This window comes from Natrix helvetica, assembly GCF_964273705.1.
Source record: "Natrix helvetica genome assembly, chromosome: 2".
Lineage (NCBI taxonomy): Eukaryota > Metazoa > Chordata > Lepidosauria > Squamata > Natricidae > Natrix > Natrix helvetica.
The window spans coordinates 232,361,390-232,375,664 of NC_138552.1; the positions used below are offsets into that span (position 1 = coordinate 232,361,390).

At 36.6% G+C, this 14,275-nt stretch overlaps 1 protein-coding gene across 1 annotated transcript in view; it reads right to left on the reverse strand.

The window, feature by feature from the left end:
* BTBD9 (BTB domain containing 9) overlaps positions 1-14,275 on the reverse strand; it is a 145,015-nt gene that overhangs the window by 117,987 nt on the left and 12,753 nt on the right. Inside the window, exons 5-6 of the mRNA XM_081940840.1 lie at positions 13,192-13,411; positions 9,108-9,227 (exon numbers count right to left, since the gene is read on the reverse strand). Coding sequence (XP_081796966.1) covers positions 9,108-9,227; positions 13,192-13,411 — 340 coding nt within the window. The remainder of the gene's footprint in view (positions 1-9,107; positions 9,228-13,191; positions 13,412-14,275) is intronic.

The following is a 14,275-nucleotide window of genomic DNA, read 5'->3' on the forward strand; positions in this document are numbered from 1 at the left end:
AAAACCTACAGCTTGTGAACTCTCTGCATTCCACCAGGGTATTGCAATCACTGTAATGGTGAAGAGGAACAAATTTTTTACTCCATTTCTTCTACATGCACAACAGTGGTGGGTTGCAGGTGGTATGCCTCGGTATGGGCATACCGGAACCTGCCCGGAGTACTGGATACCGTTCCGGTACGGTGCTGCGCAGGGCCCACCTGCCCACCCAAGCTCCTTACCGGTCTTTTAAGTCTTCGGCGCTTCCCCGCACAGCGCGTACACCACCTGCGAGACGTTCCAGTGAGTAGCTGGAGCGACGCAGAGGCGCTAAGACACATGCACACGCTGTGGACGCCAAAGGGCTTGTTCCAACCGGTACGGATCCGGAACCCACCGCTGATGCACAATATGGTTTTCCTTATAAACTCTTAGACATAATGTACTTTGGTAGGAGCTTAGATTTTTTAAAACCAAGAATCTGAGCTCCCCTTTCTTTTCCTCCCCAACTGGTCTTCTTATCAAGCTATTTTCTCCTGATACAATCTATCAAAGTGTGACTGCTTTCTTTCAGAAAGGTTCTGCAAGCTCCATGATCAACAACCTGTAGCAGGGAGATTTTGATGTATGATAGGAAGCTGTTAATGTGGAACCAATCAATGTAAAATGTGGGTCGTGTCAGAAAAATGAAATGAAATAAAACAATAGCAAAAAATAAAAGTTGATGGCTGCAGAACAAAAAAAAATGTAAATCTATATGGAAAAAGTATTAGAGAAAAAACTAATCTCTTCAAAGAATGAATGTGAAAGTGGCCACAAGGAAAAAGGATGTGGAAAACTTTCCTTTTGTGAATTGCCAAATATGTGGAATGTTTTAAATGGGTGATTCAAAAAGGATGCTAATAAAGGATACCAATAAAAGGGAATATTTGTAGCTCTCTGACACCACTAAGGACCCCTCTAAAAGGATGCTTAGTACTATGATGAAGCAAAAAAGACTGTGGATGAGATGAAAATACATTAACAAGAATGGATTCTGGAAAAATGAGAATGAAACATATTGTAGGGTGAAAAAGGACAGTTGGCAAGAATGTGATAAAAAAAGAACAATAATGGTTAAGATTAAGCAAAGAAAATGCAGAAAAATGTTAAGGGAAATAAAAAAAATACTTGGGAAGTAAGTGAAGGGAAGAACGGAATTCAAAATAAAACTGAGGAAATACTATATTAAAAAAATGGTCTAAGACAATGCTGGAAATAATATTTGAGAGTCTATAAAGGAATGATGCATGGAAAAATAGAATGGAAACTAACAGATTTCTCTAAGAATGTTGAAAGAATGATGAAAGAATGATGATGATGAAGAGGAGGAAGAGGAGAAGAAATAATCACTGAGGAATTTTTGAATATGAAAAATTTTGCACAAATGCTGCACATTTACTAAAGACGACAAAATATAGGATGAAGTGAAAGGTTTAAATTATGAAATGTTTGCACAAATATGGAGTTAAAGTTTTGTCTCTAAATGTCACAACAGCAGTATATAGCAGAAATAAAGCGTAAGAGAGATTCTTCCTGAATTGAATGCTTAGTAAGTAGTTCAAATAAGCAGGACATAGACAAAGGTATCTGATTTCCCCATGGTTCTTTAATGTATTTATGAATAAATGTATAAGGAATGCTTCTCATGATTGATGGGGAAGTGAATGTATGTGTACTATTTGGCTATGTTGTTAACCAAAAGCTTGAGTGATTTGTAGTGAATAGATGTAATGAAAAGTGTGGATGACCTTGGGGGACAAGGAGAAGAGATGCTGCCTAGGAAACAATCAAACAAAAAAAGGAGTAGCCCCCAATGGATTAACAATTAGAGGAAGAGATTTAGGAAGGATCTGCCCTAATTAATTGGGGAATTAAAAGTGGCAGCAGAAGTTTCTATTTTCAGACTTTCAAGATTCTGTTACTGTAGCCTTACAATAAAGGATACCACCATAAAGATACAATACAACAGCAGAGTTGTAGGGGACCTTGGAGGTCTTCTAGTACAACCCCCCTGCCTAGGCAGGAAACCCTATACCGTTTCAGACAAATGGCTATCCAACATTTTGTTTAAGACTTCCAGTGTTGGGTATTCACAACTTCTGGAGGCAAGCTGTTCCACTGATTAATTGTTCTAACTGTCAGGAAATTTCTCCTCAGTTCTAAGTTGCTTCTCTCCTTGATTAGTTTCCACCCATTGCTTCTTGTTCTCCCTCAGGTGCCTTGGAAAATAGTTTGACTCCCTCTTCTTTGTGGCAACCCCCGTTACCACCACCAACATTTGTTTAAAATTGTATAGGATCTCCTATCTAAGTAGGCGGTTGGACTAGAAGACCTCCAAGGTCCCTCCCAACTCTGTTATTCTGACAATTAATTCATATAACTGAGTTTCCTATCTGGTTTATCTGGAAGGGTTGACACAGCCCAAAACACTTAATAGGGCTGTTATTGTGGTGAAATGGGAAGGACTACTAGATATATTTGATGAGGAGGAGGGAAGAGAGAGAGGAAAAAAAAGGTGGATAAAAATAAAACAACAACAATAATAGAGTCTTGTAAATTTATTAGGCATATCCTCCAAAATAGCAAAGAAAACATTGGATGATTGAATTATATTTTAGTGACACCATGTGGCTACATGCCAATTTGCTATCTACTGAATTGAATTTCTTGTCATTGTGTAGGACAGATGAAACCATAAAAAGACATAATTCAGAAACAAAAGAGAGACCTCGCTGATTTACCATTTAAGAAGCATAACTAATAAATTGATAATCAAACCTAAGGAAGTGGATTAGAGAAGGAAGTTTGTCCAAATTTGCTTATTTTCCTTATTGTCATATTGAAGGTGGATATTGATCACTAATTTAACCCTTATTCTCTAAGCCTAACAATTAATTTTAAAAACCTATCCAGAAGGATAAAAATCAGGGGTGCCAAACTGGCAGCCAGCAGGCTGGATGTGTCACGTACAGGCCACGCCCACTCCAGCTCCATGAATGGGAAAAATGTCATGAAACATCATATGACTGCAATGTGATGCAGTAAGTTTGACACCCATAATATAAATAATTAACACATGAATTTTAGCACACTGAGATTTCTCTAGCATCTAAATAAACTTGGCTTTTCTATGCAAGCAACTTATCTCATTTTACAAAGAGAAAAAAATAGTATTACCATTGATACTATTATTACAGCTATTTTACATTTAGATGTGCAGCAGTTTTTCCTGTCCCTCCCAATTCTGAAAAGAAAATTATTGTTCTATTTGGCTACGAGATTGATTTACTGTTTTATGAATGACAGGTAAAATTCTGCTGGTTTCATTTTTTTGCTATAAGATAAACAGAAAAGACAAGTGTTTTTTTTTAAAAAACTATAGCATTTAATCATAATAATAAAATTTGGAAGGAAGTACATGAAGCCCAAATTATGTCAGGGTTCATACATCACATTAAGCTATAACCACTGTTTATCAACTACACTGCTAACTTCATGCATCTCAATTTAAGAAACAATCATAAGCTCCCAAGCATTTTGAATTTTGAATACAATCATCAAAGTTATCCTGTAAAATGGAGATTTTTTAAAAAAAATGAAACTTTGCTATTTTAAATACAAAAATGGTCCAATTAATTATCTAATTCTAACATTCCATTTAAAACAACACAAATGAGAATGTTTTAGTGAATCCTTAAGAATAAATCCTGTACTTGCCCAGTTTCTTCTGCATAAGTAATTTCTACAAACAAAACAAAGTTGCCTATAATAACCTCTTATGATTCATGCTGAAAGAAATCCATAAACTAAAACCCCAAGAAAAATAGTTCCTGCTGTTGCTCCACAAATGAGTGCTAAGTGCTGCGTAAGAAAAATTTTCGCCCAATAAGTTAGCTTTGAAACTGCACAGATTTATGGGGACTATTATAATAGTTTGAACTATTGTTTCTGTCTAACCTCCGTTTTATACGCATGTAGAAGGGAGAGTAAGGTTAAATTCAATCTTAAATTCTGATTCTTCCATATAAGTAAGATATAATTTATTAAATCTCATATTTTCATTTACACAAGCAGAATATCTGGAGATTGAATTTCATTTTTATCAAAGAATACTAGAGCACAGTATAGTAGTCCCTTCTATAAGTTTGATGTGCATTGGCACTTGGAGAAAAAAAACCCCAATACAATGACTATTAGCAAATGACAAGCATACATAACACATGTATAAGCAAATAGCTTGGTCTATTGCAAGCCTCTGCTAAAATACATGCCGCATACAGTATAACAACAGAATTAATAGCTTAGAAAACTAATTTGGATTTCTCAAAATGCTACTAAAAATCAATTTTGCACTGTTAAAAATATATACGTACAAATAATGCAGCAAATGATTTATGGGGCAGATTAAATCAGTTTGTGTTTATTGTAAATATTCTAGAGCTCATTTAAAAAGTAATAAATTATCGATTTGTTTACTACATGAAACAATATCTTGTAGAATTTCTTTAGCATCACAATGATATTTTATTATTGGAAACTCAGTCAAGAAGTTAAGAAAAGAAAAAGTACTAAGAACACAAAGCATATCCCTAAAGCAAAGAAACTTAAATGAAATCAAGGACAAGCAATAGTTTTTTGTTGTTTCCAAGACACTATGAAATTGAACTAATTATGATACCCTCGGGAAAACTGTACAAAGATTACTTTTATCTAAATGTCTCTTAGTATATATGACTCATATTTACATATAAATTAAGATGTCATATTTAGTGAGAATTTAATGCAACCTTGTATTAACTTCTCACCTAGCATCATGGACTTCAAGCAAACAAGTGCATTCCATCCAGCAGACTGAGGTGCAACAAATAAATCTATTTTTATCTGTTTCAATGAATATTTTTACTGACCTACATCATTAGCCTCTTAATAGTGTTATAATTTTCTAGCTAAATAATATGTATGAGTTCATAGTCCATTTGATTACAGTTATTTGATGTTGTTTAACAATCAGTATTTCCAATGCTACAAAAATAATACTTTCCCAATATCAAATATAGTTCTGTCATATTTAAAAGAGAGAACAGATATAAATGAACATAAATATCTTAATTTTTTTTCTATTCTATATGTCCATTATCCTTTATCCTTCTAAACTATGTAACATCCTTTTGCATAGTTTCTATCATAAGATTTATTATTATTATTATTATTATGTGTCAAAAACAAAAACACAATACAGTGACATGGACGGTAGGCATGTTAGTGTGCTTATGCACACCCCCTCTACGGACCTCTTAAGTATAAAGTGAGGTCCACGGAGGTCAATTTGTGACTAAAACTGTGAAAATTTGTAGTTGAGACAACTGAATAAGGTTGAGCATTCCAGACTTTGACAACTCTATTACACAAATTGTATTTTTTTACATTCAAGTTTATATCAATTTATATTGAGTTTAAAGAGGTTGTTTGCAGGTGTATTATTGCAATTAGAACAGAAAAAATCATTTACAGGTAAAACATTACTACGTACAATTTTGTATGCAGTACCTAAGTCTGACTGCAAGCGACGCAGTTCCAAATTATCCAAACCAAGAATTTCAAGCCTAGTAGCATAGGGAATTCTATTATGTACAGAAGAGTGCAAAACTTTTCTCGTAAAATACTTCTGAACCTGCTCAATTGTACTAATGTCAGATACATGGTAGAGATTCCAAACAGTTGAACAGTACTCTTAAGATTGGTCTAGCATAAGTTTTATAAGCTCTAGTTAGCAATACAATGTTTCCAGAAAAGAAGCTTCGTAGAATTAAGTTTACAACTCTTAGTGATTTTTTTTAGCAACGCTATTACAGTGAACTTTGGAGCATAGATAGTCAGAGATAAGTACACCTAGGTCCTTGACAAAGTGAGGGTCATCAGCTAGTTCAATGCCACCTAGCTTATACTTGACATTCTGATTACATTTACTAATATGTAAAACAGAGTATTTATTAATCGAAATGTGAAGTTGCCAAATGGATGACTATTCAGACACATAGTCAAGATCACCTTGCAAAACAACAGAATTATCCGTAGTATTAAATAATTTTACATCATTGGCAAAAAGGACACAATTGCTTTTAAGTTGATCACATAAATCGTTGATATAGCACAAGAAAAGTGTGGGACCTAAAACGCTGCCTTGCGGAACACCACTGTTAACTGATGCAGAACTAGACAGTGAGTTCCTTATTTCTGCAGCCTATTACAAGAAAACAGCGATCCACTTGTGCAAAGGTCCAGAAATGCCATAAGAATTTAAATTCAACAGCAGTTTATCATGTATTACTGTATCAAAAGCCTTAGAAAAATCTATGTAAATTGCATCTACAGCTTTACCTTGATCAAGACATGTAGTCCAGATATTTTGACAGTGCAAAAGTTGTAAATTACAGGACAGTTTTTTCCGAAAACCAAACTGTTTGCCAGATAGCACGTTCTTTGTCTCTAAGTGGTGAACAATGGATTGGTTTATGATTGATTCCATAACTTTGCATGTAACACAAAACAAAGAAATTGGTCTATAATTTTCAACTGAACTAGGGTCACCCTTTTTAAAGATTGGTATAACTATAGCTGATGACCGTAGATTAGGCAGAGAAATAGTTCGAAACGTTACTTCAAAAATTGTACAGAAAGATCCAGCTAAGACAGTAGCACATAATCCACCTGGACCTGTGGTTAGTGATGGCTTTAAATTACATAATGCTAGTTCAACATTATCTATTGTAATTTTAATATTCAGCAATTTTCTACAACTATTTGTGGTTTGACTTGCGAATGAGGGACTGCAACCATTGCTATCTACAAAAACTGAACTAAAATGTATTGAAAAGATTGGCCTGACTAACATTGTCATTACAATCACCCCCATTTTGCCCGTTTAAAGGTGGAATCAGTTGTGAGTCTTTAAGTTTAGAGTTAACCAAGTTATAAAAGGCTCATGTAGAGTTTGAGTTTAACAGATTTTCTTCCTGTTTACAGAAATAATTAATGCATTCATCTTTGACACCATAAGGCTTTGTAGCAGCTTTTGAAGTTGGCAACGTAGCCTGTCCTGTTGTTCCGCCAAATAATTTTCTTAGATTGTAATTTTCTTATTGCCTTGGGTAATTTATATCTTCATCTATTCCAAAGCAGCGGCTATGGATTAAATGAAAGGCCCTTGGATAAATAAAAAGTATATCGATATGTGGATTTGGGGAAGGGCATTTCCCCATGAAATAATCCCCCATCTCCTTTGTGATAAAGCTGTGGCCTATTCTCTTCCAACTTCCCAAACTGCATTTGAAAGCGAGACTGTGAAAATATGTATTTTTGCCATCTTCCCATTATTCCCAATATATGGATATCACTAGAAATACACACATGATTATTCAGGTCCAAAGATTGTTCTTTTTGATTAACATCTTTTATTCAGTTAGACCCATTCATTTTTTCCTATCCTTTCCCCATATTTTAAATATCAAGTGCCACAAGAAATATGAACAATTATATTCCAAGTTCAGATCAAGAAATACAGAGTTCAAAGAAGAAAAGAGAGAAAAATTGACGGAGATAAGGAGAGAAAACTTGACAGAAGCACTAGCGATAACCAAAGATAAGCTGATGGAAAGAACAGATGTTGGGTTTCAAGCTTTTATGAGATACGAAAGGAACAACATGTTGCCAAGAGAAGTTTATACAAGATTTATTAAGAAAGTAACTAGAACATTAATGCTACAAATGGCAAGAGATATAAGACCATACTATTACTGGAAAGATACAGGTTGATGCAATGAAAATGTATAATAAAAATTAAGCTAAATTTAGTTTACTAGTAGTATGTATAAAATAAAGCGGCAATAGCTATAGTTAAATAATGATTAATAATGATAACAATACATATATATGTTTGATAATATGAAATTTTTTATAAACAACACATGGAGATTATAAGAGGAGGTTTAAAAGCTTTATCTAGAATATGTTATAGAATATCCTATTCTAGATTTTGAATATTATATATAAAAGGATGTAAAAACAATTATAGTCAAATTAAGGTTGAAATATAATAATTGTGATATACATGAATATAGGTAAATTTTAAATATGTGATTTGATATGAAAAGCAGGTGATGACTATGGAAGAGATGCATGGAAATACTGCAACCAACTGACACACTTTCTACAATTTGCAATGGAAGATTTTTTTTTATGTTTGTTTATCCTTGTTCAAAAACAAATAAAAATTATTTTAAAAGAAAAAAAGAAAAAGAAATACACAGTTCAACTCTCTTTTCCCACCACAGCTCCCACATTTATACCTGACACATAAATCATGTTGTTGCTATGAGTATTCACTAACCCCATTCATAACATTTCAGGATTTTTCTCCATTACTTTCTCCTTCTGTTCCTTAAGTAGTAAAATGTAAAACAATATGTAGTGAAACAGCATTTTTGTGGATTAACTGGAATGTGTTTAAAAGGGATGGGTGTGTATATTATTATTTAATCACGGAATGTTATTACTTGCAGTGGTATATTATCTACAGTGATTGTACAATATCAGTACACAACTGGTGGTATTTTCATAATGATGTCATTACACAATCTTGTTAATCCATATGGAACTGAAATCAATCTAACATCTATCTATCTATCTATCTATCTATCTATCTATCTATCTATCATCATCATCTATCTCTTCAAAGACTGAAAATTAAGGAGAAAATTGAGGAGAAAAATTTCTGCTTTTAAACTACTGTACTACATACTGGTGATTTTTTATTTCATTATAATATTTAATTTATAAGATACTAAATGCAACAATTAGTTACCATATTTTATAATATGTTTCTAAAAGCTACTTTTTTTAACATTTCAGGATATCAGCAACTTGAACCACTTAGTTAAAATTATTTCAATATATCTACTCAAATGTTAGTTTGGTTTGTTCTAATACGTACTGAACTAACCATTGTATCTAATTCTAATCAATTAAAGTAAAACAATTTATTTCAATATTAAAATACTATGGAATCAAAACAGTAACATCATACTAACCTGCAGACACGGGCAGGAAAATACAGTTTCTGCCAAGATCGACATAGATATTTTGAATGATCAATTACACGAATCCAGTCTAGTTCATCCATGGATACTTCAATATAATAGGAGTACGACCTTTAAAGATCAAATAAATTAAAAATATTGCCATTATCTATCTAAAAATTTCACACATTGGTTTATACACTCTGGGTATCACTATGTTACATTTAATGTTAGACCAAAAAAAATCTATATTTAGGCCAAATGAGCTAATCTTGCTTCCTTCTGTCTCTGTGATTCCTTACAAAGATCCAAAATATATTCAACAGTTCTGAGAATGCAGGGGATGAACAATTTGATGAACCCATGAAGTTTATGAGACAAAATAGTTAAGTATATAACAAATCAACCTCACTTTCAGGTAAATGCAAATGTTTAGCACACTTAAGATATAAAAGAAAGTATTCTCTGTGTTTTTAGTTTTTAAAATTTAAACTTAACCAGAGAAGTTTTACATAAAAAAATCAATAGGAACTTGAAAATATTTTGTAACTCATAGACATCATTAAACAGCTTGAATATGTGGATATGTTATAACCCATTTTTCCATATTTTTTATTTGGCGTTTATCTTCTACTACAATGTTTACTCTTACTCACATGATCAAATACCATATTTTTTGGAGTATAAGATGCACCGGAGTATAAGACGCACCAAGGTTTTGAAGAGGCAAATTTAAAAAAAAGTAGGTAGATAGATAGAGGGATAGAGAGGGAGAGAAAGAGAGAGAAACACAGTAGTTAGGTAGGGATAGAGAGAGAGAAATAGAGAGAGAGATAGAAATACAGTAGATAGATAGGGAGAGAGAGAGAGAGTAGGTAGGTTGGTAGGTAGAGGGATAGAGAGAGAGAAATAGAGAGAGAAATACAGTAGATAGATAGGGAGAGAGAGAGTAGGTAGGTTGGTAGGTAGAGGGATAGAGAAAAATAGAGAGAGGGAGATAAATACAGCAGATAGGTAGGGAGAGAGAGAGAGAAGGTAGGTTAGTAGGTAGAGGGATAGAGAGAGAGACATACAGTAGATAGGTAGGGAGAGAGAGAGTAGGTAGGTATGTAGGTAGATAGAGGGGGGAGAGAAATACAATAGATAGATAGGGAGAGAGAGAGTAGGTAGGTAGGTAGGTAGGTAGAGAGGGAGAGGGAGGGAGAGAAAGAAAGACAGAAAGAGAGAGAGAGAGAGAGAGAGAGAGAGAGAGAGAGAAATACAATAGGTAGGTAGGGGAAGAGATAGAGAGTAGGTAGGTAGGTAGATGTTTCCAGGTGTATTTATCCATGTGCTAGAGAAGGAAATTGCTGACAATCTGCAGCACCTAAATCTTTGTTTCTGCTGGCACAGCACTTGATCAATGTAATTCTCATCAATCAGTTAAAGAGCTTTCCAAAGGGGGGGGGGGGAGTTTTGCACTCTGCAAACCTCCCAAAAACGGCCTGTTTTTCGCGAAAACGGCTTGTATTTTTTTTTAAAATGCATGAATATCCTCCTTGGGGGGGGGGCTTGCAGAATGCTCCTGGGGGGGAGGGGAAACAAGCAAAAAAGGCCCATTTTTGTCAAAAAAATTGCACGCATAGCCTTATGGAAGCTTATAGAGTGCTGCTTAGGGTTTGGGGAGCAAAAAGCGGCCCGTTCTTTGCTCATTTCTACTCTCCCCAGCCCCCAAGTGCTCTCTGAAAGCCTCCCATAAGGGTATGCACGGCCATTTTGGTGAAGGGGGTGGGGCTTCAGGAGGCAAAAATGCTGTATTTGATGTATAAGACACACCCAGATTTTCAGCCTCTTTTTTGAGGAAAAAAGATGTGTCTTATACTCTGAAAAATACAGTACATTACTGTATTTTATCAACATCCGTATCTGCTTAAAACATGTATGTACTACCTGTCTTCTATAAACAGTTCAGAAGACACACAAAACTACAAGTATAACACCTCCCCTCCTCCCAAACTCGGTACCCTTTTAAGGCAGTATTAACTTGTGGTGACTATCCTGAGTAGTCCCTGCAAGTTTTTTCACAATATTTTTCAGAAGTGGTTGACCACTGTCTCTTCCTAGGGCTGAGAGAGAAAGCTCATCCAGCTGGCTTTGTGCCTAAATTGGAACTAGAACTCACAGTCGTCCTGTTTTTAATGTGTTACCTTAACCACTATACCAAACTGGTGTTCATAAAACAAAATAGGGAATTATTAAAGTACCGTGTTTCTCCAAAAATACGACAGGGTCTTATATTTTTTTTGACCCACGAAATATGGCCTTGAGCTTATTAAAGGGAAGGGCTTATTGTTTTTGGGTTGCTGGGAGGCTGTTCCCTTGCGGCCGGGCTCCCGAAGAGCCGGCACAGCCTCAGGGTCGAATGGCTGTGTTGCGCTGTCGCAGCAGCAAGGCAGCAGCAATGAGATGATCACGCTCGCGAGCAGCCACCTGGCAACCCCCCTTTCCAGCTGGGCACAGTGCCGCTGATCAACCTAGCGGTACCCGGAAGGCACCAAGCAACGCGAGCGCCTGTTCACCACCCTCCGCCTCCCGCGCTCTGCACCTTCGGAATGCCCCTAGGTGAGTGAATGGGGCTCTGCATGGCTGGAGAGGGGAGTTGCACGAGCAGCTACAGTACCTGCAGAGCCAGGGCATCTCCGCTGCTGGCGCCGCCCGCCGCTTGTTTTTTTTTTTTTTCAGTTTTCAAAGCATGGAGGACGGATGCCGCTCTGGAAGTACGCTCTATGGTAGCGTACAACGATAGAGCGTACTCCCAGAGCGGTATCCTACCTCCGTGCTTTGGAAGCCACAACGGAGTACGGATGCTCCTCTGGGAGTAGGCTCTATCGTTGTACGCTCTGCAGCCCACAACCATAGAGCGTACTCCCAGAGCAGCATCTGTCCTCTGTGCTTTGAAAGCCAAACCCCCCCCCCCCAAGCAACGGGCAACGCCAACAGCGAAGATGCCCTGGCTCTGCAGGTACTGTAGAGTTAGCCAAGGGCATCGTGAGCCTGCGAGTCGCGCGAGCAGAAAGCGGAAAAGTTGCTCGCGCAACCCCCCTCTCCAGCCATGCAGAGCCCCATTCACTCACCTAGGGGCATTCCGAAGGCGCCAAGCCGTGGGAGCCAGAGGGCTGCAAACAAGCGCTCGGGTTGCTTGGTGCCTTCTGGGTACCGCTAGGTCAGTCAGCGGCGCTGTACCCGGCTGGAAAGGGGAGTTGCCAGGCGGCTGCTCGCGAGCGTGGTCACCTAATGGCTGCTGTGTTGCTGCTGCAACAGTGCAACACAGCCATTCGACCCTGAGACTGTGCCTGGCTCTTCGGGAGCCCGGTCGCAAGGGAGTAGCCACCCGGCAACCCCCCCTCTTCAGCTGGGCACAACGCCGCTGACCGACCTAGCGGTACTCCGAAAGCACCAAACAATGCGAGTGCCTTTGCCCCCCATCTCGTTCCCATGGCTTGGTGCCTTCGGGATACCGCTAGGTCGGCGAGCAGTGCTCTACCTGGCCAGAAGGGGGGTTGTCCAGGGAGCTTATTTTCGGGGAGGGCTAATATTTTTGCCCACCCGAAATATGTAGCAAGGCTTTAGTTTCAGGACAGGTCGTATTTTCGGGGAAACACGGTAGTAATAAAAATATTTAAAACAGTATTTCTATAAAAGCAGCAGTGAAATTAGGCATTTAAAGGACTCTCAAATCCAATCTTTATTATGGTTAAAGACCAACATAATCAAAGTAGAAACTCTTTCTACTCTTAAAAGTAGAATGTTTCAATCAACTTCTAGAACCTGTGTAACAAAATATTAATATCATTTTTTAAAATAACTGAATATTTCCATTTATTTTTACTTCTTTATATTTCATTATTCTACAATGTTATTTCATTTTAATAATTTTATGTACTTGAGATCACTCCCATTCAGATAAATTTTCTTCAGTTGAATTTCTTAGTGTCAGCTGAAGTTCTCAGAGTCTGAAGACAATAAAATGATCAAGTTCTCAAGCTAATATCATGTTCTCAAGCTCATATCATTTTTTTAAGGCCAAGAATGAAAAACAAAAAGACTTAGAACATACCTGCTATCTCGATCCCATAATAGTATTCGTATGTGATTGATTATTGATGGCTGACCCAATTTAATTTCAATACCAGAACGGCAGTCATCATCGATAGGATGTCGGGAAAATCCATGGTCTAGATCATAGTTCTGTGTGTCTCCATCTAATAAGGCTGATTTCAATTCCCCTTTAACCACTTGGGCTCCATATTTCATAGTAGCAATGTTCTCACCTGGAACTGGAAAGAACAGCAATGAAAAGTACATTTTTCTTTCTAGCAAATTTCCAATTGATTGATATGATACTCTACCTCTTCCCTGTGACTTTTGTCAGAACAATGAAAAAAGTTCAATAAGTGCTAATCAAGAAAACAATAAGATACTAATCAAGAAAGCAATAAGATTAAGACTTGGCTCTGCAAGTTGGCCTAGGGGACACAGTGGAGGAATTTGACTGTGAAGGTGCCTGCTAGATTGACAGCAGATGCCACCTTCTCTCCCTTGCCATAGTGGCACAGTGGTTAGAATGCAGTATTGCAGGCTAACTCACTGCTCACTCCAGGAGTTCAATTCTAAGCAGCTCAAGGTTGACTCATCCTTCCAAGGTTGATAAAATGAGAACTGAGACTGTTGGGGGCAATATGCTGACTCTATAAATTGCTTAGAGAGGGCTGTAAAGTACTGTAAAACAGTATATAAACCTGTTCTATTGCTTGCTCTCTGCTCCTCACTTGCTCATCTTTTTTACTAGTCGTACTGATGTATTGTCTTTTACTTTTTCATTGTTTATTTTATTGTTCTATTATTTTATTTTCACTTTGTTTAAACTTTCTTTTTATTTCCTTGGTTTTTTATTGTTGTAGAGTAGCTCCATGGTAAGATAGGTGCAAATACATTTAATAATAATAATTTTGATCATGTTAAGAATCTTTAATATGTTGAATAATTATATAATGCAAATTTCCAAGAAATCAATCAAATTTGATCGATAATTAGAAATTACCTTGTGAATAAAAACAGCCTCTTTATAAAAATACTATTCCAATAAAGGAACATGGAGTATGGAAACAGAAAAAAACCCAATCATAAAAATTTAGAGCTAC